Here is a 25,830-nt window from a genome sequence, read left to right as displayed (position 1 = left end):
TTTGAATATGCAGGCATTTAGTTTCTAAACGCATCACACACACTTTAATAAACGCATGTGTTTAATTTTAAACGCTGACGATTAATCTCTAACGCATCACACGTCGCACAGATTTTACAGTCGATGTCGTCGCTAGTTTTGGAACGTCCTTATGAAAACAGCCATAACAAAAGTATGCATGAATGATAAAGGGGTTATTACACGAAGTTTGGTCGATACCGCGTCGTATTCTCGTGGTGTGTCCGCACTTTGACTCGTTGCAACGCAACTCGTTAAAATACGCATCACTTGAATACGACGCGGTAGTGACCAAACTTCGTGTAATAACCCCTAAGTATGACACGTTGGATCATGCTTTCAATACAACTTTATTCAAGCTTTTTATGACCAGGATTAAATTCAGGAGTCAACATGCAAATTATTTTGGATTCGAGAAGGAAATTACTTCAAACTTACAAGCACTTGAAATTCAGAGTTGCCGCCATTCTCTCTATTGGCTAAATCAGTATAAGATTGTGGAAATTTGGTTTTCTTTCCAGGACTCATAATTGAAGGAAACTGTTAGATTCGTAGGTTGTAGCCCAAGAGATAGTCTGCCTCTTACGAACTAAATCAGATAAAAATTTAAGTTTTCTCTAAATGAAGCTTAAATGTGACTACGGCGAAAGGCCCTCGAGAACTATATAGTGACAATTCTGCGATAAAATTCCTCTCTATAGTTTCTGAATCGGTGTTTAAACAGTCATACATTGTATTTCCGTGATATAGATAGGGTCTATTGGCAGGCGTAGACTTCTACTCTCATTGAAACGTGGTCATGCCAAGTCATCGGGTAAAAGCGGACATACTGAGTAGTGAACGCGTCGTCTTCCAGATCATGATAGACCACAGTGTTCCGATCAGAGTTTCCTTGAAAGGCCTGAAATAAAAAATGAAAACAGCCGATTAACGATGCAGGACAAGCCACAGAGCTTGTAACCACATTAAAGTATATATTTTCTGAAAGCTTAGATATTGGTGAATACCATGATTTGTATGTTGTAATCACAGTTGACATTAAGGTCACATGGTAGCAATTTTACCCTCTCAAACATCAGGGGTTTTCCACTTGTACGACCGCTGCATTGTTTGCGGTAGCAATTTGCGTGACCAAAAGTTGTAGTACAAATCTTGTAAAGTGTGTCTGCGATTTTTGCTTGGGGCTCCAGACCTTTTTCTCTGACGCCACATTTTCCCAGCTGTTGATTAACCAATGGTCTAAAACCTTTAAGCGTCTGTAATAACAAAAACTAGGATAGATAAACGAAATCTGAGATGCCGTTCATACACAGGCCATTGAAACGCCTCTGAAACGGTTCTGGGCCAATGACACAGTTTTCGGGTTCATTATGTTGTAAATCGTTGGTGTTAATTTTGAACGAAAACACAACAGCGTGTGCTACAGGTTAAAGTAAAAAACGTTTTGTAGAGGTTATTCAAATTAATTGTCTCAAGATCATTGTGTATGAAATGGACACAAATACAAAACACCAAATTCACCAAAATCTAGGCCTTCAGAAAATGTTTACTCTAGGTAAATATGGGGACAGAAATTCAGACTGAAATTTCCACAATTCTTCTTTGATCTCCTAGTTTAAGGGCTAATTTTAAAGCTCTTGGAGTAAGAAAACTTAACCGTCTTAGTTTTTTCGGAAATCGAAAATTTTAATTTCCCTCATAAAGTTAACACAGAGATAATCTTATGATGGCGGCCATTTTGAATTTCAAATATCGGTAAATATTACGCAATTTGTTTTCTTAGTACTAAAGTTTGCACACTGACCCCTGATTTTTATTCTCGATTTGGTAAAATAATAGGTGATATAGTTTCACTGAGGAAAGTTTGAGCAGAAATTTAAGTCTTACTACCTTACTAGTAATGGGGATAGTAGCTAAATTCCATGCAGAGATGTCCTTATTGCTACTGGCGCAACAATTTACGATTTGCTGCATCGCAACAATTTAAAATTAATGCCGTTAAGAATTTGAAACTTAATTCAGATCAAGAAACATATGAACCCACCTTCGGAGAATAATCAGCGTTGCTAACATAATGCCAAGCTCCGTCCACTTTATAAGCCAACCGATAAGTCGTCACCCACTGACCATCATCACCGCGTCCCTAATAGGGATACAGGGAAAATACAACAAATGAAATGAACCGTCATCTCCGGGGCATCACTGCTACTAATTATTACACAAAAATGTATAATTACAGAGAATTTAGGAGAGAATATCAGTATCGATTTCATCGAAACGACAAAAGAACTGAAAGCACTACAACACGTTTAAATGTTTCATTAAACACATATCCACTGATATGGATACGTTTTAATCGGTGTATCCTGTGGAACATGAAAGAAACGAATAACAGGTGTAAGCGATCTTTACTTTATTATTGTCCCCATTTCGGACGCAGAAACGCAAGGGAACTTGTTGATTGTGCAATTCCTTCATTGGGCTTACTTACTTTGCGATTCTGAGATAATGGAATTGACGATGATGTTAGGGAATGATTAGTTTTTCCGGCCTAAAGGGTGGTCGATTTATTTTGTGCACTACAAAAAGTCGCCCAACACCCACCTCCTGCTGCTCATAGGAAAAAGTACATTAGGGTCGCCCAAATCCAGCCCCATAACAAATTCCAAAAACCGGGTTTACCGGACCCCCATCGCTCTCCAAAGAGCATTTAGAAACTCATTCACTAACATAAAATTATTATGCAAAGCATTATGCAAAGTAGTCAATACGCTATCTGAAATTTCTGAAGAGAACACTGAAAAATTTAGAAGGCTGTTTTCTGTTGTACCGAATGACTGCCTGCTATGTGATAGATGAGTGGTATTCGGTACAATACCTAAAACAAATTGTCGTAAGGATTGCATGGTCAATTATTCATGACGTTGGCGGCGGCAGGTTCGCTGATTGGTCAATCGTAATATCCTCTCTATGGACATAACGCGGACTGGTATTTCTGGAAAACTGTCATTCTTGTAAATGAATATATTAGTTGATTTCTGCTCCTCCAGACACCCAATGCAGTATCAGTGCATTGCGAAAATTGTTGCTGCGTGTACTGACAAAGACTGTTACTTCAAGTTCACGAGAGAATTCTTTCGTCAACCATATATCTTTTTACAGAAGTCAAGCTTCATCCTTACAAATAAATACGAAAGATCAGTATTTTATTTACTTCGATCAGTCAGAGCATGAAGACACAGTCCCTATATCCATAGAGGGACTGTGATGAAGAAAAGGAGAGGAACTGATAGAGAAAACAGTGAGAAAAACTCAATAAAAAGCTTATTAATACTGTCTGGGTAGCCTGTGGTCAGATCGCGATCTCAGCATAACATTTCAAAGTGAACCCACTTAACCTTTAACCGTCATTACATATACAGTATGTGATTGGTTCTTGCCTTAACCTCATTACATATACGGTACGCCATTGGCTTTTCCCAACTATCCATTATATGAATATAACCCGGACTGAATACATCGACATGATAATAAAATAAATGGGATGGTCCAAATGAAATCAGTACTTTTACTCTTATCAGATTCACATTATAGCAGATCTTGTTAACAATCATGTCGGCCCGCGAATGGACGAAACAAATTACACATAAACAAGACTTGCTAAATCTACAATATTTTTTTTTAAATTACGAGCCCGAAAGGGGGGGGGCACCGAAAAGTGAAACCGAATGACGAAATTGTAGGTGGTATGATATGAAATCTTTACTATCCTATTATAAAAACACACTGAAACCCATGCATCCGCTGGGCATTTCCAAACCAGGGTGACCCTCCCCATCCAACAGGGAGAAATTGACTATTTCATTATACATACATTCTTTGTCACGGTTTTCGCCTAATCTTTACACCATGTAAATGTACTCAGATAACGCCGCATTAAGTCGGCGAACAGGTGACTGTTCCATGACTTCATGCACTCACTTGTGTGGCCACTCCGGTGACTCTTCTGTCACGACCAAGAAAGATTTGAAGCCATTGGCCAACTTCTTTCTTGCCAGCACACCAAGATTGCGATCCGGTCCCAACGTAGTTCAGTCTCCCCTGGTAAGACATGTGATCGGTTGCCCAGTCAGAACTCGCTGTAATGTGTGAGTCTGGTACATCCTCTTTGCTCTCGACTCCAACAGGAACGACTCTGCAAACTAAATCACATCAATGCACCGTCTAACAGATGAACAAAAACATGGCTTAGACTCTGCTCTATTCCTGTCGCTGACGGCGCTATTCTTACAACGAGACCGGCTGCGCCCGGTACAAGGGAAAAGGGAAGCAAAGGGATTGAAACCTGCAGCGGTTCTCAACTTTCATCCATAAATTACAGACGACAGATTTGATCATAAATAAATAGTCAACATCCGCTGGTAGAGTATAACAGCCTTATCATTTATGGTGAAACTCGACGTCTTACGGAACATCTATTGCTAAGCCGAGTCAACTTTAATTGCTTCAATAGAGGAAAGTGATGTACATACTGGGGCATTACATGGTAAACGGAGAAATAGTGGCGTGAGATGAATGAAGAGAGAGACCGAGCCGAGAAAGAGCCTGACTCGAGTGCGGAGAATTTTGTAACTCGCAGATATATATATATATATATATATATATAATATATATATATATATATATATATATATATATATATATATATATATATATATATATATATATATATATATATTTTATATATATATATATAATATATATATATATATAATATATATATATATATATATATATATATATATATATATATATTATATATATATAAGTGTACAAGGGAAACAATGTTGCGATAACAAATATACACAAAGTGGCTTAATCATAAGGAATCAATTTTTCCTAAGGCCAAGAAAAATAAAAAGTTTGTTTCTCATCCTAGACATATTGCAAAAATGATGCGGTGACGCGGGGTTTTTTTCTTCTCAGTTCTTTTTATTCTTCAAACAACAAGAACGCGCGCAAAAAAAACCATGAAAACAACATAGGAATGCAAACAGAGATAAATGCACAGCAGTGTTGCTTTATTATTTTTTGTATAGCATCAGTTCTGTGGTTTGACTTTTAGTGCAGCAATATGCACGGTGTTGACAGCTTAATATAACTGTGATATATGTGTACAGTTCTGAATGGAATGTTAGTGTCAGCTATTTTGTTTACAGGTGTGTTTTACAGAGCACTGTATTATGCACTATTGTCGCGTATTTTTGCGGGTTTTTTTTCATTTTATTTCCTCGTGGTCTGAATTGACGCGCGCGAGGATGAGAAACAATTTTTTTTATTTTTCTTGGCCTAAAACACATCCTTTCGCAACGAGAAACTTGTATTCTTTCGGTGTTCATGTTTTATTGTGATAATCGAAGTTGGCTGAAAACGAAGTTAACCACATAGACAATGGCAGTGATTATTCCTATCTTTCGTCAACTGCCACAAACCTTCACCAAAACGTACTTTTTGTCTTTTCGATGATATTAGTACCATGTTGATATATCTTAGCACGTACAAATATGGTAAGAAGGTATTCGACGGGCTTATAGGAGAGCAAGCATAATTTTTGGTTACCATGGCACTGATCATGATGTTTGGAATATATACAGAAACGTCAAACTTCCATCTCGTCGAACAAGTAACAATATACAGTTTACAAATGTGAAGTATGAGTCTATAACTCACATCTTTCCTTCTCACATAAATAACCACGGTGTATGTCACAAGGTACGTCATTCCATTGCTGACTACCCGTGTTAAGAATGTGCAAACAGTCTTCACCGGTTTGATAGTCGTCCGGTTGCGCTTCGGCCCAGTTACTGTAGGTCATCTATGGGTTTGACAATTTCAAGACGAGTGTTAATTTTACGAACATGGCAAGTTTTGACACCACTTTTCCCTCGTCAAATCTTCAGATATCTTTCCCACAATGACGCATATAGGAGAGACTCGAGCATACACGTGCACTTACTGCAGTGACTTGTTTGGACACACATAAGACAGTGACTGTCGTATAGACTGAAAGATTAGGTCATGTTATGGGACCCTGAAAACTGTTTCTGAGGTTGAACTTTGCGGAGACCTAACACTACTGCATCTTGCAGTTTAGGACTGTCGATGCAGTGGATGTAACCCCTCTTTTTTGTTTGTTTAGAATTTCGTCTTTTCTTTTGTTGGAGTAATGGTCCTACTGTAATTAAACTGCCGACATATGTAAATGGAACAATGTGCTAGCCGATAAACCTGTCAAAAGTTGCTCGTTTTTAAATTTATTAGCATGCCACACTATGAAACTAGGAAAGGAACATAAAATACAGAGGGTGGGCAGGTGTTTTTCAAAATGACACTGCGCGAAAAATAGTGACCCTTTGAAAGTGTTCGAAAGAAAACAAGTTACCTTCCCAAATTTTCATGCGCAAAATCAATTACCTTCCCCCTGCGTGTCAAAGTCCATATCAGTATCTTATTTGACCTTTGAACTTTCAAAGAATATTTTTGAACCTTTATACATTATCACTTTTTATGCAAGGTTTCAAATGATTCGATGAAAAAGAGATCACAATTCATATAATTAATAATTCTATCAACTACTTGCAGAACAATTTGGCTATGCAAATTAAAAGGATAGTAGCTGTAATGTTTATAGTTTGGCTTGTGATTGCACAGAAAGCAATGGTATTGCTTGTCAAGAAAGTTATTAGAGCATAAAAGTTGATATTTAAGAACATGTGCATATAACAGGTATTACAAGTTTTGTAGGGAAATATTTATTTATTTAGACTACCGCGAGAAGTGAACAAATATGTTTTTGTGAAATTCAAATATCGTATTTTTGTTTAAATGTGCACTTTCACACACTATATTCTAATTATGTACCACTATATCAATTGTCAAACATTAATAAAAGTACAGAATGATGTAGCTTCTTTTGTATTCATGGTTTTCTCAATGACTGCCATGTTTATGGTGAATCACATTTTCGGTGAAATTCAAAAATTAAATTTCGTGTACACATATGCCCTTGTAACCACCATATTCTAATTAAGTATATTTATATCAATTATTGAACATCTATATATGCACAGATATTGCTCGTTTTGTATTGGGAAAAATGTTCATAATTTTCTCATAGGCTGCCATTTATAGTGAATCAACCATTTGGATTAAATCAAAAACCGAATTTCGTGTGCACACATGGCACTTACCTCCCTCTTCAAGCGAAGTACATTTACATAAATACGTACATATATATCTTGCTTTGTGGGAAGAAGTTGTTGACCGTTTGACAAATACACTCCCATTGATGTGATATTTTTGCGTGAAACATTGTATCGCCCACATCTTGCCTTTTTATAGTTGCGCGAAAAATGGCGACCCATCCCCCAAAACACCACCCCCTCCCCTTTAATTTCTTTCTAGTCCCTTAAGTAGCAAGTAAAGTGATGAAAAGTATACGCCTGCTTACTGTTCATGGAGGGACCTACATGTATAGAGGACAGTCTATGCACGATGATGTTTATAAACAGTATTGGAGAAAAGCCCAAATGTTAATTCTCTCCACGGTGTTTGGTTTTTGTTGCAGAAACTAAATCTAGTAAAAGTTATCTGTTCAAATGGCGTGCGATTCACTACATATGACCAACTGCACGGTGTGTTTCAGTCAAAGCTCAGGAATTGGACAGAACCGACCGACGTATTCTCGGATAGGCAATTACAACATTAGGTCGCAAGGATCAAAATTATTGGCCGTATAAATTTACAACTTTCCAGGCTTAAGCGGCTCTTAACAACCGTCAGCAGACTAGCAAGTCGCGAGTCGCATCGAGAATAGTCAAGTGAAAGACAAAAGTGCGTCATTTACGAAGTCTAGCAGTAGTGAAAAGAAACCAAATCGACGTGACAATAACAAAACTAACGAAATCATGGCAAAAATTAAGCGCGACCAGGTGACCAATTATGAATATAGTGTCAGTCTGGTTTAAAAAGCTCACGATCCGATCAGAGAGTTGTAATGTTAATGACGAACAGTCGACATACATTTCGACGAAGATTTAACGTTGAATTCTGCAGCACTGAACCAACAGAACCCTCTCTCTCTCTCTCTCTCTCTCTCTCTCTCTCTCTCTCTCTCTCTCTCTCTCTCTCTCTCTCTCTCTCTCTCTCTCTCTCTGAGAACGTAGAATATCTGGAATATCTGCAGCACGGAAAACTCCTATCTAACACGTTTTCATTCTGACAAACAGTTCACAAGAAAGTTACGCAGAAGTCAGATCCAAATGTCTAACGCGAGCGAACGTACTCACAGCAGCGGGCGCAACGTGGTTTCATGTGAATTCATACAGACCAAAATAAGTAATTTATTAATACACATGGTCACGCAATGTAAAGAAATATGCGAACTAAACGCGAAGAATTATTGTCAACATAACAGCATGACAGCACCTAATATTACAAAGAATAAAATTGATCACAGAAGATTTATAAAAATTTACCGAGGTACCGTCTTCCCATTTCCATTCTCCTTCGCTTTCAATGTCGTTGGCACCGAGCCACAGATTGTATTTGCCTTCAGTATACCCTGACAAGAACGAGAGGAAAAGGTATTAGAATAGTGGGGATGGCGGGGTGTATGTGGTGGTAGACGTATAGTGTTTATAGTGGTACATATTTTGTCTGACTCACACAACGGCCAATGTTGAAAATGACGAGGTAAGATTTGGCGACCAGAAGCGCCTTGTATTTGATGAAGCAATACTTGTTGCATCTATTATGTTTAGAGTAGCTCGAATTGGTCGGCACGAGGTAGGCGAGACTCATTCCAACTTGCATGTGCTGCATATAGAAGTCCAACACCGAAAGCATTTCACATATACCTGAAACCTGATACAGACAGAAGACAGAAAGGGCGGCTTGACAGTCGCATAAGATGTGCAAAACTTGGTTATGCCCTGCTGTGTAATAGATGCGTGGTATTCAATTACAATAAAACTAAAAGAGGAAATTACAACTTGAAAATTCTAAGCTCTTTATTATTTTTAAGCTTATCAAATGACATTTTAGACATCGCTGAAATGTTCATATTGATCTTAGAGGTGCAACGGACTAAATGGATCGCAAAGAACGGCAACAGTTATTTATTTAAAATGCAGGTATTTCGTATTTATTTGAGGGGTTGGTCAGGATTGGGATTGTCCCCTTTAAAGAGCTTGAACACAAAATAAACAAGTGAGTGGTATAATTGACGACATAATTCTCTCGTAAGGACAGTTTTGTCAATAAATGCCACTGTGACAACAACTTTAGAAAATGCTCTGATACTGAATCAGGGTGTGACCTTGAAGGACTTACTCCCTCAAGAAGCTTGTGCTAATTTCAAAATGAAAAATAACTGCATTAAAATATGTATTCACTTACAGTGGTTTGCGTTGACCCGATGGCATTAAACGAACTAGACATATTGTCTAAATCGAGGTGTTTCCAACCCTGTCATATGCAATTATATCAGTTAGGCTGCAATTAGAGTCGATCTTAGAGGAATCAACTCTACAAAAGTTGAAACATTGTCTAGTAGGATGTCAGACAAAGTCAAACAGCACCACCTGACCCACACAAACCACGTATTCTATGCTAGGCTACATACCAGCAATCTGAGTTGTAATTTTTTACATGGCGTTCCATCGAAATAAAGTTTGGTGTATTGAAAAAATATTTGCTTATTTATTAACGATACATGTCTTTGTCAGTTCAAAATTTGCAAGTGCGAAAAGCCTTATATTTGACAGCAAGTGATACGTCCTCGGTAGTTAACGGGCTGTGGGTGGAAATGTGTGTGGTGTTGTTTGACTATGTCTGACCTTCTGTTAGACAAATTTTTTTAAGTTTTGCGGAGTTGATTTCTTTGTAATTGACTGGTAATAGCGCCTAGATGATAATTACGCCTAACAGTGGTACTAGAGAAAAAAATACCAGAGATTTACAGAGATATTTAAAATTCAACATGACTGCAATCCCTGTGTTAACTCAATGGAGAAAAATAAAATTTCAATTTTTGGCAAGCTGAGCTGTTGGAAAGTTTTCTTACACCCGGAGCTTTAAAATGAACCCACAGGTTGTATATGAGAAAAAATGTAAAAGTTTGAGAGTCCGAATATCTGTCCCTGAGGACCATTCTACCTTAAAAAAGACAATTTTTTGCAAAAATACAGAAATAAAGTACTGTAAAAATAAAAGTGATGGTCCAAATTAAACTAGCACTTTTATACTAGTTAGATTCTCTTTCTAGCAGTGATTGTTTACTTAAAGCGCAGTGGTCGTCGCGCTGCGCGTGCGCGATTTTTTTGTTGATAAACATAAATGTTTGTAAACATAAGTCTTCTCAACTTCAATCGGAGTGAGATGGGAGCGGTCCCTCACTTTGTTAACGCCGTTGTAAGACTCAACATCATGCAATAGTAAAATATTAAGATCGGAAACGAACTTCAGTGGTGTATTTCTATCTATAAACTCAAGTAAGGCTACGAACATTGAGACACTCTGCAATTATGTCGCTGAGTTTACTTCATGCAGTCACAGTGAACAAATGGGTTTGATCGCGCGCGGTCACGCTGGTTGTATACAATGCTGCAGCACGGTAAAAATACATCACTAAAATGATCAACATTGTATATATATATATATATATATATATATATATATATATATATATATATAATATATATATATATATATTATATATATATATATGTAGACCAGCATCAACATTATATATATATATATATATATATATATATATATATATATATATATATATATATATATATATATATATATATATATATATATATATATGTAGACCAGCAACAAGCACAATGCCTAACACAAAAATTACACTCAAGACCATGATCGGCAAGCCAGAGCAGGACACGGGAGATGCTGTTGCTTCGATAAGAGAGAAGGTCACCGCGTTGACGTACACGGATATATGAGAGAATCCGGTCCCACAACCAGCTGCACAACGTACCGGCCCATAGACGACTTGGCCCACGAACCACTGTTGATCACCATTACTTCTTCTAGTAATACGTGGCAAGAAATAGTCAAATGACCGGACACAATAGACAAACGAGCGGGTTTCCCGGCATTTGGCAGGAAAATTGCACGGCAACACATAATAGGGACGTATTGAGAGATCCTGTGCACGGTCATGGCAGAGACCCAACGGCTAGCTAGTGTAGGCCTACCGGTGCTACGCAAACTTCGTTGTTGTACCTCCTGATTGCCGGGTAGGTCTGAATCCTCTTTCAAATGAGATAACCCCCACATAACAAGAAGACCTATGAAAGGTCCTTCGCTTGACTTGATACCTGTACTCGGAATTCTCGTTTGCACCCCCTAACGGGGTAAACTTCGTAGTGGAGTTGGATTCTCCACAGCCGAGTGTAGCGCGCCATATACCCGGTTCTCTTGACACCGACGTTCATGCAGACCACGGAACAGATGCTTCTTGCTGCAGCGGGCATTGCTCTGCGAGCTGTAGATTTCTGTAGCTTGCGTTTTTGTCAATTGTACTCCTGTTGGGCCTCTTGAAATGAAAGTTCTCGTCCTTGCTAGCGATGTCGTAGACCAGAGCCCGGTCATTGATAGTCTGTTGGCATATACACACGTACGGGTAAGTGTTTAGCTCCATGGCTTGAGCGAGCCCCATTCAACTGATTCAAGAAAATCATGATCAAATGTGATCTCAATCTAGCGTGTAATTACTGTTCAATATTCAGCAGATATTTAACTTAGATTAATTGACCTTTTATTGCGTGTTAGATTTGGTAAGTTGGTATGCTTGTGACAAATCAGCCGCCATATCAGCGGCAATATCGCAAACATAATAATCAACCCGTAACCTCATGCGGCATTCTCGGATATGTTGTCAACAAGGGGGGGGGACCCCCTCAGGAGCATGCGCAGCGCGACGACCACTGCGCTTGTTTACTTAATAATAGGGTCAATTGATTATGGAATAAACACTGTACACAACTGAAGCGACTTGCTAAATTCGAAAAATCACGACACCCCCATCCCACCCCATCCCAACCCCCCTCAAAATCCTGCAATTTACGATGCATCATCAAACAAGAGAAAGTACAACTTATAATTAGACAGTTCCCCTAAATACATCCGGGATATTTCAGGCATGTCTCAAGACGTGAAAGTTCGCACGTTCGATTGCCCGAACAGGCAGATAAAAGGAATCTTTATAACAGAAAAAACATCATGTTATTGTTGCGTTGAATGACACAAGTGCTTTGCTGTGAGTATACACTATAGTAAGGTCAAGGTAAAACATTTTTTGACTCCTTTTACCGACCCACCCTACGTTTTACCCGCCCACCGAAACTGGGCACGTAAAATGCTATTTGTAATTCTTAAAAGAGCAGTTTCAGTATTGCATCTCGGCCTGTGGGTCGATTGCATTCATTCGTCTGGTGAATGACTTACAATATAGGTAGGTAGTCTAGCAGAAGTAATATGTCATAAAATCTTCGATTTAAATCATAAAGTTGAAACCGGACGGAAGCCTTTAAGTTTCGTTATAAGGGATGATTTTGGCGGGTTTTCGAGAGCTAGCTTGAACTTCAACTAGAAGTTATCAGACACAATGCCAGTTTGAAGAAAGTCTTTGAAGATCTCAGTAAGATACGGTACAAGAGCTAAGCCTTTTTACAATCACAGGGTTCTTAAAGATCTCTGTTAGATGACAGCGGTAAACAAATCATGCTAATACTTTTAATTGAGATCTAGTTCCAATCCTGCAACATTTACATAATTACGACTTCCGTTTTGTAATTTTGTGTTCCGTTAGTGTAGTAAATCCCCTTGATGTTCTACGCAGACTCCACGCTGTCATAAAACAGTTTGTGAAGGCATGTGTTTCCTTGTAATTCCATAATATTACTCACCTTTCAGATACAAATCCTCTTCAACATTATTGACGACAGCCAGTGTACCGCCAAATGCGATACACATTTTTCTTGCTTCATTGTACGTGTATATCGGGAATTTGTAGGAAACGTAGCATTTGTCATTGAAATAGTCCCAGCCTGGCTCACAATCTGACATATAAAGACATGCAGATGTAAGGGTTTTGAAGTCGATCCGGAAGAAGAATCCACTTTTTGATTTCAAGGACAGAGGCAACTCCACGAATGAAAAAAATTGGTATCGATTCTTTCAATGTATGACATAACCATCTTCAAATTTTTGAACATTGCTAGATATTTAAGCTTTTTAATACAGTTGTCAGTCAGTAAGTGAGGCTGCCCACAATTCTCCATGATCTGTACACACGGAGATCATTCACTGAACTGAAGCAAATTTCTTCTGTACAGAGAACAACTCGGTCCATATTTCAAAATTCTGGCAACATAGTTCTCATAATCATGATTTTCTGATTTCTCACTGTGAATAATGAGAAGATCAACCCCTTTTCCGCGGAGGAGATAGCAATTTTGTAATTTTGTCGACATAAATTTTTGACAGCCATACACAATATTTTCAAGGAACTACGGGAATAAGTTGCATCTGTGTTGGCAAAAGAAAGGGTATTGATTTTTTTTAATGTTTGTAACAAAGGAAATTTGCATGTCTGACAGGTGGTATGATGAGACCATCTTAGTTGCTGATAATTTACCTTGAAAAGTGTGAATTTTTTAGCACCTCCAAACATCGACTTCTCACTCAATTTACTCTTGAATATTTAACATAATCAATAATTTTGGAACACAATTTTAACAATAATCCTGAACTTAAATTGTAAGTTAAAATCGTTAAGAAACTGATAACATTGAAAAAGCCTTTAGCAAAAAATGTCTGAGTGAACAAATCAAGGGAATTGTGGGTAGCCTCACTAACTGTTGTCAGTCGTAATATATGGAAAGAAGACGCTGTTAATTACATAAATTTCACAAATTTTGAAACTCAAGGAGGCAACAATGTAGGACAAAATAAATGTTTTGGTGACATAAAAATTAAACGGAATAGGCAAATTCCTGCTTACTGTGAAATTCTTGACCGTTGCATTGAGCACTGATGAACAACACGATCAGGCCAAGGAAAACGGCCATACTGGACTTCAAAGAAAGCGCCATCATCGACAGTCTGAAGAGAGAGTGTAGAGAAAGACAATCTATTACAAAAATGTTCCGTATTGCAAAGCAAGAGTTGATATGTTCGCTCGCAAAATCTAGTGGAAAATACCATGGAAATACAATCAATAGCAATCCTACAATCTAACATAAAAAGAAAAGTAATGTGAGATCAAGTGATCAAACTAACATCTGTGCAGATGTAACTTACTGAAAGTGTACGATACAAATAGCGAATGGTCTTGATTTCAACATTTTGCATGACTCTCTTTTTAACGAAACACTGTAAAAACTCTCACGCCATTTGTTGTTTGAACATAGTTGACAATTGCGCAACCTCAGCATGTTCAACTAGGTGAAATGTACACGACAAAAAGTATCGAAGTTTAGTTATTTCATGGATGGTGAGCTGTCAAAAAGTATATGGACATTGAGAGGAAAGTTGTGTGGGAAAATGTTGAAGTCGTTTTCCAGTCAGACGCTGGAAAGACTGTTGTTTACGCTCAAGCGTGCAATGTCATACTACCATATAGGACAAACATTCATTTTACAGAAGCAAACGCTAGAACACCCACACATAAAACTCCAACACACGATCACTATACTTACTTTTCCAAAGTTAAAGCTGCCAACCTGAATGTACCTCACTCGTCAGCAATATGCGACTGCTCGCTGCACTAGCAAACTTTATAATCCTGCACAAAGTGGAAAACAGGATGTCGATTTCAACGAAGTGTCAAGATAGTGTCGATGTAATTGATTTATGGATGTTTGTTTTATTTTCACAATCGTCCGATTTCGTGTACAAAACGAAATGAAAAGGAGCCTTCTTACTTCTCAGAAGTGAGAAACTTTATCACCAGGATGTCGTTTTCAACGAAAATCCACAAAGAGATATATTCCCGGGCACTTATCGGATTTTAGCACCCTTCCGTTTTTTAGAGAAGATCACAAATGTGGGAGAGGATAACTTTACATCACTTTCGATCAGTACATCTACACAAAAGCTGGTCACACTTTCTCGCATATAAATAAAAAGGAGAGCCTCTCTCTGATTTTAAGCTACTCACCCCCCAAGTGCCGTGTAAACAGGTCTTAAGTCGCTTTTGATAACAACAGGTTTTGTCCAAAGTATGGCAGTGAAAGGATAATTGGTGGAAACTCTACATCACAGTGATTTACAACTCCTATGTGCGTACTTGTTCTCAATATTGTCTAAACATATCAGAGAAATTCTCATCGTTTTTTAATTGCTTACAAGCAAAAAAATACTATGAGCGATTATACTTCGCTAGAGGTCACCAAAGGTCAAACTTTTGACCGAGTCCTATCATCAGAATTACGCAGAAAGGTGTGTAACTTTCACGTTTTTCAAAGAAATCGTGTCTTATAGGCAAATTATGTTCATGGTAAGATATTGCAAACTAAATTTACTTGTGTTTATTGTAGATTAAAAGCAATCGTATGATCCCTCTTTAATCCAAAAATCATAGGTCAAAAGTCAAATTGCATGTGTATATATATAGCTATCGTAAACGATAAACACAGCACAACACTGCACAACACAACACAACACAACACAACACAACACAGCACAGCACAGCACAGCACAGCACAGAACAGACTATATGCACCTGTACACATAATCATAGTCAAAGTTGTGAAAGAACGTATGGACCTGCAGTCATACACTGTAAAGAATGTAGCTTCTCATATATTCACTTCCTCATTGAAGTTGCGTCACCGAACACTTCAGGGCGTTCAATTTGGTTTCCGTGGTGAACGAGAAGAGAAAAATTGCAATATACACATTCAATTTGCACATACATTACAAGGATAACAACAAACGACCAAAAAAATTACAGAAACAGTTTGAAGGCAACACGTGATTTACGACGATATGGTATGGAGGCAGTTTTTGTTTTGTATTATGTATCGCTTTGGTTTGTCTCTTTATTATCACTTTCGTTTAGGATGCACAAAGAGAAAGGAGAATGACACATCCGGCAAAACTGGTGAATGTTGTCGTCTGGTTATCTCGCTTTCTGAAACGGATGTTCTTTCCTTCCGTCAAAAACAAAAACACAATAAAAGGTGATCGAATTTCGCAAGTCTACATGAACCAGGGGCCTCGTCATCATCTATGCTCACATAGGACTATTCATTCTCCATGACTTTGTCAACTCTGCACTAGTGATCCCCTACAGCCTGGTTTAATTTTCAATGGAAGTCTCGCTAAATAGGTCACCTTAGTGCATGCATGCATGTATGTATGTATGTATGTATGTATGTATGTATGTATGTATGTATGTATGTATGTATGTATGTATGTATCTATGTATCTATGTATCCTGTTCGTCAGTGTCTGTCTGTCTGTCTGTATATGTTTCTCTGTCTACCTGTGTAAGCTCATTTACATATAGGTATGTAAATAACCAGGCAGGTTGGTAGATAGGTTTATGGAGACAGAAACACAGACAGAGAGACAGACAGATAGACAGAGACAGACAGACAGACAGACAGACAGACAGACAGACAGAAAGATAGACAGAAAGACAGTCAGGCAGGCAGGCGCAGGTAGGCAGACAGACCGACAGACCGACAAACTGATAGATAGATAGATAGATAGATAGATGATAGATAGACAGACAGATAGACAAACTGATAGATAGATAGATAGATAGATAGATAGATAGATAGATAGATAGATAGATAGATAGATAGATAGATAGATAGATAGATAGATAGATAGATAGATAGATAGATAGATAGATAGATAGATATTCTTTCGTCATATTAGCAATGAGTAGAACAATGCTTTAGCTGGCATCTTGTTCAGTGTATCGCCTAGCACCATAGATATCGTTCTCACGTTTTTTTAATTTTATCACCTTGCCGTGCATTTTTGCTCATATAAGCATAATGCAGCGGCGTTTACGGATCCAAGATGTATTACAATGAGCCGAAGAAAGGAATATTCGTCACTGATCAGTGGAAAGATCGCTTGAAAATTGATTTATATGGAAATGAGATTTACCATGCAATCTGGACAGAGTCGCAGATATGGTTATCCTAATTATTGCTTACTCGTAGCTAACTTTGCTTTACAAAATAGTCTTACAACTTGTAAGTTAAATACAAAGTGCAACTCAACTGTGTTTAATAAGCTTTCTTGAAAAGTTACATCCAGTCGAATAAATAAGAAAATTATAAAACTAAAGTTTCTTTCACTAAATGACATCATAATCCCAGGAGGTGATACATTTCTGAAAGGGAAACCGAGCGAAACCTTCAAGTGCGTGTGCTCAACACATTGAAAGATTTTAGCTGAACTTGTTTTGGAGCACAGCGATTGTTTTGACTTATGGAAATGTTCTCAATGGAAGTCTCGCTTGTTGTAGTTTTCGTCACAAAGTGTGTTGATATTCAAAGGATTAGGCTTGCTAACATGTCGCATTATGTGCAACAAGGAAATTCCTTGTTGCACATAATATTTATTGTTGTTGTGAGAATTCTAATCCTGACTATAGAATTCATATCTCACCAACATTGGGCATTACAGACTTACACTGGCTTTGTTTGCAAGGTCATAACAAGACGTTTACGGATAAATTTTTGGAGTAGAACAAGGAACGGAATTTTGTAGCCAGAACGAAAACACTGGAAAATACATCGACAGTAACTGTGTATGATGTATGATAGGTCTTTATCTCCAAATATTTTATCCCTGCATAAAGAGAAATCATGCTACTTAAGATTGCGAGGGATATCGTGAAATATTTACAGAACCGATTTAAAAGTAGTGTTCTATCATTGCAGCCATAACAGCAAGTGACCGCCACACACGAAAGTACACGCATGTTTTGGGAACACAATATAAGCAAATATTGTATGGGGCTTTAATCAATTTAGAAACGTAAATGAGTGATGTTTTTGTTGCTTTTTGTTCCACTTTTTGTACCTTTTTCATTGAAGTCATTAATGATGAAACACTGCATAGAAGTCTTGATAAAGAAATATTTCAAAACAGATTTATCAGTCTACAGAGACAAGAAACTTTTCTTACAACTATCCATAGCGGTTATTTATCACATCCCACTTTTCAATGTAAGAGTCTTGTTTACCTTAATAATATTCATCGTTTTGTACATTCTGTACACATGCGGAGGAGTTAGCCACTGGGGGACTTTCTTACCTCTCGCAGCATAAATAAAAATATCGTTGATATAAGTATTAGAAAATTCACCAACATGTGTAAATCTGACTGGCCAAGTGATATCTTTTACTTGTCCCTGGCGGCGCTGTTCATGCACCTGAATTCCCCAGGCCCCATTAAGAATAAACGCCCAGTTATATCGCAAGTGATCCAAAGGTTCCGTACTCTGTGACCTATTTCGCCATGACCATGAATGCCAGGATGGCACCGTACAGGATCAGTCCACACACAATGGAAGCGTGCGATAACTTCAACGCGATATTCGAATGTGATTCGGCTTTCCACACGTTCACTTCCCGGAAGCACATCGCCTGAAAATGAATAAACGGAAGACGAGTTAAACAAGGAATTTCCGTCTCGACATGGGTTACACGACTCCTCAATGTTTATGGCGGCAACGAAGTCATTTCAACGGAAACAAGGAGACCGACACACGACAAAACCAGCACGTGAGACCATAGTCCTTTCAAAAAGCTTGATTTATTGAGAAGTTAGAGCATTTCGGTGAGAGTTGGTATCTCCCTATCTAGAGTTATACGAGTGAGGCACTCCAAAAGTAATACAGAATACAAGTAAATGCATCAAGGAAACAAACAATGTGTTTTTGTGTGAGAGAGAGAGGGGGGAACAGAAATAAAGGGGGATGAGAAACTCAGACAGACACAGTCAGACAGACGGGCGGATATGCAGACAAACACAGAGAACGTCAAACTGACAGACATAGAATGAGTAGTCCGCAGGAATTGTTGGTTTAACTGACTTACACTTGTTGAATATATGATGGCGGCCATTCCTAGTATAAAACAGAAAAGCACAGCGATGACGGAATAGATAAAGATAAGAATATCCTTTTTGAAGGATCTATTCACAGGTGTATCCACAGTCCTGTCAACAACTGTCACATACGGTAAATTTGCTTGGGGCGCCCTCTGTTGAAGAGATTGCAAAAACGTCATACTTTCGAAATTATGATGCGAACGATATTTAAGAGACTTTGACTACTCTGTTATTCAGAACTTTACAATGAAACATTGGCATTTTTTGAAAACATCGAGTCATGAAAATTTGAACAATTTTTAAGGTTCGTAAAGTCGACTCTTTGATTTTTGTGGATATCTACTTTAAAGTTACCAAATTGTTGAAAAATTCACTGGTTTGTACGTTTTCCTTGTTTTGAAATACCCAAATCACAAAATATTTTTTTTTGAAAAATCCTACTCTTGATATGAAAATTATTGTATTTTGTTAACTTATTGATGATACTAAAATTGTTCTTCTCTCTCCAATTGTAAGCTTATATTCTCACCGTTGGATGTACTTCACCGTTTTGTAAATACTGGCCATAGTTTATCGCATATTGCCTGTATGCATTGCAGTTGCTTTGGTTCTGTTGAGTGGGACAGTGACGTATCGCTGACGTCATAGGTACCGTGCAAGTGGTTTCCTGAGCATGACGGTCGTTGGTGCGGATTTCGTTGAGTTTACTCGATGATGCCAAAGCAACAGGCAACTGATCGTAGGGCGGTGGCTGATCGATGTATGGCAGAGAAGTATCGGCCTCTGCCTGAAAACCTGTGGAAAATAAAGGAAACAACTGATTTTAAATTTTTTGGTTTCATGCCTAAGGATTAAACCATGTAGATCTCTGGGAGAGAGAAGTGTTCCAAAATGTGTTTTTTTGTTTTGCTTCTTTTACGATAAAATCGTTTAGTAAAACGTACTAGAAACCAAAAATTGTGATATTTCAGAGAGAAGATGTTTCTCTGTCTACTAAAAAAATGTCACATTTTGGAATGCGGAAACAATGCATGCCGCTAGCCCCCCCCCCCCCCAGCGATTCAGTAGACCATCCCTCAGTTCAATCTTCACAACACTGACATGAAGATGGTGGACAGTTTAGTTATACAGTCACCTGTAATCTAAATAATGCCCAAATATGTTCAAAGGGGCGTTCCTTGGTATTCAAAATGCCCATGTGAGGGCGCTGTTTTTAAAGAGCGGCCACCCGCTTAAAATCTGTGATTGGTTAGATTTTCTCTTTCCATGGTAACTGTCACAGTGGCAAAATTAGAACAGGTGACAGTATAGCTTTAAGGTGTCATGTTCAGAGGTATCGTTATTGAAGCAACCCCCTTTTTCATCTCGAGATCTATGAGTATTATAATGAATAGCGCTGATCACAAATGACGTCATTTTTTTTCTCTCGTTTCCGCATAAACGACGAAAATTAAAGCTCGATCTGCTAGTGTTACAATGGCTACGTAAAGTCACACTAATTCGTATGAATTTATTGCTCAAAGTACAAGCTGCAACAATAGCCTAGCCGCACATGCAACAACAAAATTTGTCCGAATTTTAGGTAGCGTTGTCTGATGTCGCTCGCGTGAAGCTATAACACAATTTGAACTAATTTGGGATAACAGGATCTTCATATTTTTTCAAATTTCTCAAAAGTGTTGGGTGCCCTATAGCTGAATGTTGCAATACCACAAATTACTCATAAAAACAAGTGTAAAACGCAGACAGAAAAGCCGATGACGAGCTTACATTTAAAACGGACAATTACTTCACCATCCAATTATCCAAAATTAGCTCCAATCGTGTTGTTTATTTAGTAACAAACCTGAAATCGCGATCAACGCTGATGAATTGTGCATTGCTGTCGATATTTTGGTTTATTTTCGTTTGTTGTCAGAACTAGTTCCCACGGTATGTAGTGGAATACAATTAAACACAATTTGGCAAAGGAATCGCCGACTTGGAGTAGGTTTTAATAACACAAAGATCTCTTACAGATGTCGGGCACGCCGGGGCACAAATATTTGTCATTTTGTCGCATATAGTAACCATAGTGATAGAAATACATACTATAGTATTGGATGACATTTATTTACTTTGTATAAGAAAACAAAACTGCACTTTCTGATTCTTCTCCATAAAATGTGTTTACATAGAAATTTAAATTCAAAGCTTTAGTCCTAAAGCCAATGTACCGTGTACAACGTGTGTGTATAATCATTGATATGTGAAACCTATCGTCCGGACCACGATTTACTTATTAACAATGATATCTAATGAAGCTTTAAATCAATCAATCAATCAATCAATCAATCAATCAATCAATCAAATGTAATTTTTTCCTGCCTTTTTGGGCACATATGTGGACGCCTACGACGAATTTTATCCGAATATTTCAGAGCATTACATCATTTCCATAGGAACACCTGTGTAAGACTTCAGACATCGTCTGGTTCCAAGATTTAACGTATGTCGGCAGTACTGTTTTCAGAATAACTCGTCTTTACCACTTATAGTCATCTGAAGATTGTTTCAAAAAGCAGGAAGGCTGCAAGTAGTTTTTGAAAGTTTTATTGGGAGATTTTTCCCACCTGACTGCCTCTCTGATTTGCTACGATAGCCCCGTGTGGACCGTGCGATAGCGACGCCTGTTGACTTGTGTGTGCTAATAACGCCACCAACCAACGGTCCTCCAAAATGACAGCCGCACGGCATTGACTACAAGACCGGCGGTAACTACGAAGCTTCCGCGCTCTGATGGTCCAGTTAATGATCAAAGTTCAATCAATCATAATTGTTATGACTCTTTTGATTTGTGATGGCTGACTCGACCTTTGACACACGCCCTCTGTAGACTATGAAACTCCAACAGAATATATGTAATTCTCCCTTTAACTCGCTATCATTAGATGCACACACTTCCATTCGTATCTTTGAGACGCATCCTTGAAGATGGGTTTACAAACGTACAACTATAGGAAAACAAGACAAACATTTTTGTTGTTTTTTTGCACTATCTGAATTACTATTAATGTCTACTTTATCAGAAACCAACGATTGCAACAGGTATCACACCAAACGAAGGTAGATATGAGGTTGTCATTTATTCGGATAAAAAAATCTAGTTTCGCGTCCGAGGGCAGTATTAGCTGTGACTTTTTGATGAGTTTAATGATTATCAATTAATTGTTAATTAACTGACTGATTGATTTGTAACTGATCTTACATGCTTACTTTATATTTATTCATTTATTTTCTATTTAGTGTTGCATACTGAGAAAAGTAGACGTATACCATGGTTTGCCAGGACAAAGGAGGGTCTAAAACCAAAATTACGGGGGGAAAAAAAAGAGATCATTTCTGGTCACCGCCCGCGTCATTTCAGAACTGGGGGGATATACGTACTCATCAGTACAGCTATCCTTGATATCCCGGTTTACATGTCCAAAAATGCTAAAAAGAAAACGGAAATATCATGCAGCCAGTGATAAAAGACAATAACTGTTGCATCAATAGTGCCAAACCAGCATTGTTAGGAATAAAAAAGAAAGGGATTAGGAATAGGAATAAAAAAGAAAGGAACAAAAAAGAAAACAAAATAGAAAACCACGTCGCCGCATCACTTTTGCTGAATGTCAAGGACCAGAAATTTTTTTGGTCTAATTCCTCAACCTTCGGTTATGAGAACCCGTCAACCATTTTCTTCTGATCAAAAGGGAAAATTTACAGAAATTGACATTTGATACATTGGAGACAAGAGGAAGGGGACTTCTTGCGATGGTCGCTACGATAACCCCGGGGCTACAGCACAGACCAGGTTGTGAACGCTGGATGACAGAAAGATGACGGTCGCTGGGCTGTGTAGTTCTAGCGCTGATGTGTAACATACCGTACTTGACCGTCGCCTGGTAATCTGTTCGATAAACTCTTGAATTTTCAATTAGAAGAGATTGTGTCGGTAGTAGCGAAATACTGTCAAGCAGGATAGACTCTGAACTCAATGAAATCGCTAACATTTTTTTCCTTCAATAGTATCACAAACAACTCGATTGCGATAAAACAGTCAGGGACCCAGGTGTTTTTGAGACTTCGATCTAGAAGGGGGATTGTGCAATCGACCCAGCGTTACCTGTAACTGTGATATACCGGCCCGCGGTTAAATGAATGTCGCTGCAGAGCGGACTACGATGACGTCATGCGAGTTTGCTACTACAGCCTTGTGAATGGCTGGCAAAAGGGCAACTACTGTGTCACACGTGGAACAATGACAGTACGTGCCACTAATCAATAGCAAACGCTTGTCTCTGATTGGTTGGAAGTGGTCATCCGATAAATCTGCATACAAGCCATTCAAAGTAATATTTGACCGTTATGCACAATACACTTGAAATGCAAAGGGATGGGGCTCTACCGCAGAAGGATAAAGATCGGATGGGGATAGTAGATATCTCTGTAGGGGCGGTAAAATATATGAGGATGCAGAATGAAAATATTTGAAATTCATGTATTGCTTTGCAAAGAGTCTTATCATTACAAGAAGGTGAAAAGTGAAATTCTCGAGGAAATAAGACCATAACCCGTCGAATTAAAATACCACAAATCTAGGAAACCAAAATTTCGCATTATCCTGAAAGGATCTATACCTTCTGAGTGATTTCTGCTCCACGCTAGTTTTTGAGAAGTGCATAGCAATCAACATCATACGTAGAACAAGTACAAGTTGCGGAAGTTTTGGAAGCCGGCTCCGCTCCGTGTCAGTAATGGAAGACCATCCCTTGCAAAATCGACCCAGCGGATCTCCCGACCTAGACGTGTGTAACGATGTCATTTCGCTCTCTGTAACGTGCCCAATGAAATCCCTGGAACGCATCTCAAAGATTCCAATTTGCAGTCCAATAGCATACAAGAACAGGCGAATTATGCACGTAAGTGTCAATCAGGATCGAATGCCGAGAGGAAATTACGCTGCTGATAACTCGTGAGATAAGGCCCCGAAGTTGATGTCATCAATGAATAAGTACAAGATGGTTACAAGCGCGTTATAGTATGATTATCACAAAAGATAAAAAAATGACATTATTCCAAATCATGGCTTTCATCTTTCATCATATCACTCTCCCTCTGTGCGGTTGATACTCAACGCGCAAACAGCAAGGTCAATGCCATGGCCACCAACAGGTGTTGTTTTTTCTCCGCGAACTTGGAACGAGGCTGGACGGACATGTCCATTCATCTGTTATCTCATATAGAGGGCACTTATCAACCCAGCTGTTTTTGTTCTCCTTGACGCCGGGACACCCGACGATCAGAGGAGTGCATATTTGTCATATTCTCGAGAACAGCGTCAATTAATACAGTGGGGTAATGAATTATCAACGTATAACATTTTGTGAAGTGCTATAAAATATTCTCCGACGGGATGGAGATAACGAGCACAATATTTTGTTCTTGAGAACGACTGATATTTTGAAAAAAAATTAATAAATCCTAAAACTGAATGGTGGAAAATAGACAATAAAGGCATTGGATTCAGTGGAAAATTTATATCTGTTATCTGTTGAAATGAAAAATTAGCGTGCGATAACACTGACCGTAAGCCTGAATTCTTGTGACTCCTGGCAGGTTCATTTTATGGCCGACTATGACAGCCCATAGTTTGCTATCAGAGGTCATAATAAAAATGATATCAGTTGCAGCAGAATACTGAAACATTGCCAAAAACATAAGACGCAGTCACTATGAGATACACACACGCCTGTGCGAAAAAAATACAATATATAGTTACCTGGATTGACGACCATGTCTCTCCGCTCGGAGTGTCCCGTCACCCAGCTAAATATCAGCTGTTCGCTGCAGCTTTGAAACAATTATTGCAAAACCCTAGCATTATATTTATCTACTCGTCCTGTTTATTTTTAACATGGGTGCGTTATCATACGTGCGTTGTCGCGCATTTGTGTGTGGTCAGCAAGTGACGTCATGGTATTCTCAAAAAAACAAACCAATCTCCTACAATTTGATATCATAGGATTTATCCAATTTATCTGGATGATTTTCCTATTTCCAACTACAATCCAAGCTGTAATTAGGAAACTGTCTGACGACCTTCGCATGCTCAGTCTCAGTGTAAAAAATTATATATATATATATATATATATATATATATATATATATATATATATATATATATATATAAGTTATTTTGATGAAATTATTTACATGTCAGTTACAGCATAGGAATGTTTAATTTTATACAGTATTTAGCTGTGAATGTATTTCACACTTTCTATGCATAACCAGATGTCAAAAACTGTACATAAATTGATGCCTATCACTAACATCACAGAGAGAGCAGCAGTAATTAAAAGACTTCAGTGGGTATAATTGGACTGGTGCCAACCATCTTGTTCAGTGTTTGTTCAGTGTTCAGTGTTTTGGCTCATTGAAAGTCCGTTTTCCTTCATATGCGGGTAAAGCTTAGCTACATCTTTTGACAATACATCTCCTGAGAAGCCCCGGAGAGTTATTTTTATTACTTGTAGCCAAATCTGATGTGCACGGTGTCTGAGAGGACCTTCCCTTGTATCGTTGCAACCATAAAAGCACAGTTGATAA

At 38.2% G+C, this 25,830-nt stretch overlaps 2 protein-coding genes across 2 annotated transcripts; both read right to left on the bottom strand.

The window, feature by feature from the left end:
* Nucleotides 1-349: 349 nt before the first annotated feature.
* On the bottom strand, nucleotides 350-14,979 carry LOC139138653 (retinoschisin-like). The gene is made up of 8 exons (XM_070707134.1): nucleotides 14,811-14,979; nucleotides 14,114-14,214; nucleotides 13,017-13,169; nucleotides 8,556-8,641; nucleotides 5,749-5,893; nucleotides 4,000-4,220; nucleotides 2,063-2,161; nucleotides 350-919 (listed from the first exon to the last, which is right to left on the bottom strand). The coding sequence occupies exons 2-8, from the start codon at nucleotides 14,205-14,207 to the stop codon at nucleotides 776-778; spliced, it is 942 nt and encodes a 313-aa protein (XP_070563235.1). The 5' UTR covers nucleotides 14,208-14,214; nucleotides 14,811-14,979; the 3' UTR covers nucleotides 350-775.
* A 2,348-nt stretch (nucleotides 14,980-17,327) lies between these two features.
* LOC139138642 (uncharacterized) lies at nucleotides 17,328-25,084 on the bottom strand. Its single transcript, XM_070707118.1, has 4 exons — nucleotides 25,001-25,084; nucleotides 19,724-19,989; nucleotides 19,182-19,346; nucleotides 17,328-18,728 (listed from the first exon to the last, which is right to left on the bottom strand). The coding sequence occupies exons 1-4, from the start codon at nucleotides 25,014-25,016 to the stop codon at nucleotides 18,591-18,593; spliced, it is 585 nt and encodes a 194-aa protein (XP_070563219.1). The 5' UTR covers nucleotides 25,017-25,084; the 3' UTR covers nucleotides 17,328-18,590.
* Between the last annotated feature and the right edge of the window lie 746 nt (nucleotides 25,085-25,830).

The sequence above is a fragment of the Ptychodera flava genome, chromosome 8 (genome assembly GCF_041260155.1).
Source record: "Ptychodera flava strain L36383 chromosome 8, AS_Pfla_20210202, whole genome shotgun sequence".
NCBI classification, from domain to species: domain Eukaryota; kingdom Metazoa; phylum Hemichordata; class Enteropneusta; family Ptychoderidae; genus Ptychodera; species Ptychodera flava.
Note: the sequence above shows the minus strand (reverse complement) of the source record. Positions and strands in the feature narration are given on the sequence as shown.

Bases quoted from the DNA above. Each gene is read 5' to 3' on its own strand.
- LOC139138642 (XM_070707118.1), bottom strand. The intron at 19,347-19,723 runs GTGAGAATATAA...TCTCTTCAACAG, and splicing joins ACGGTGAAGTACATCCAACG to AGGGCGCCCCAAGCAAATTT. The intron at 18,729-19,181 runs GTAAGTCAGTTA...ATTCATTTTCAG, and splicing joins CCATCATATATTCAACAAGT to GCGATGTGCTTCCGGGAAGT.
- LOC139138653 (XM_070707134.1), bottom strand. From the start codon at position 14,207: ATGATGGCGCTTTCTTTGAAGTCCAGTATGGCCGTTTTCCTTGGCCTG. The intron at 4,221-5,748 runs GTGAGTTATAGA...GATGTGATTTAG, and splicing joins TTTATGTGAGAAGGAAAGAT to TTTGCAGAGTCGTTCCTGTT. The intron at 920-2,062 runs GTGGGTTCATAT...TTTTTATTTCAG, and splicing joins ACGCTGATTATTCTCCGAAG to GCCTTTCAAGGAAACTCTGA.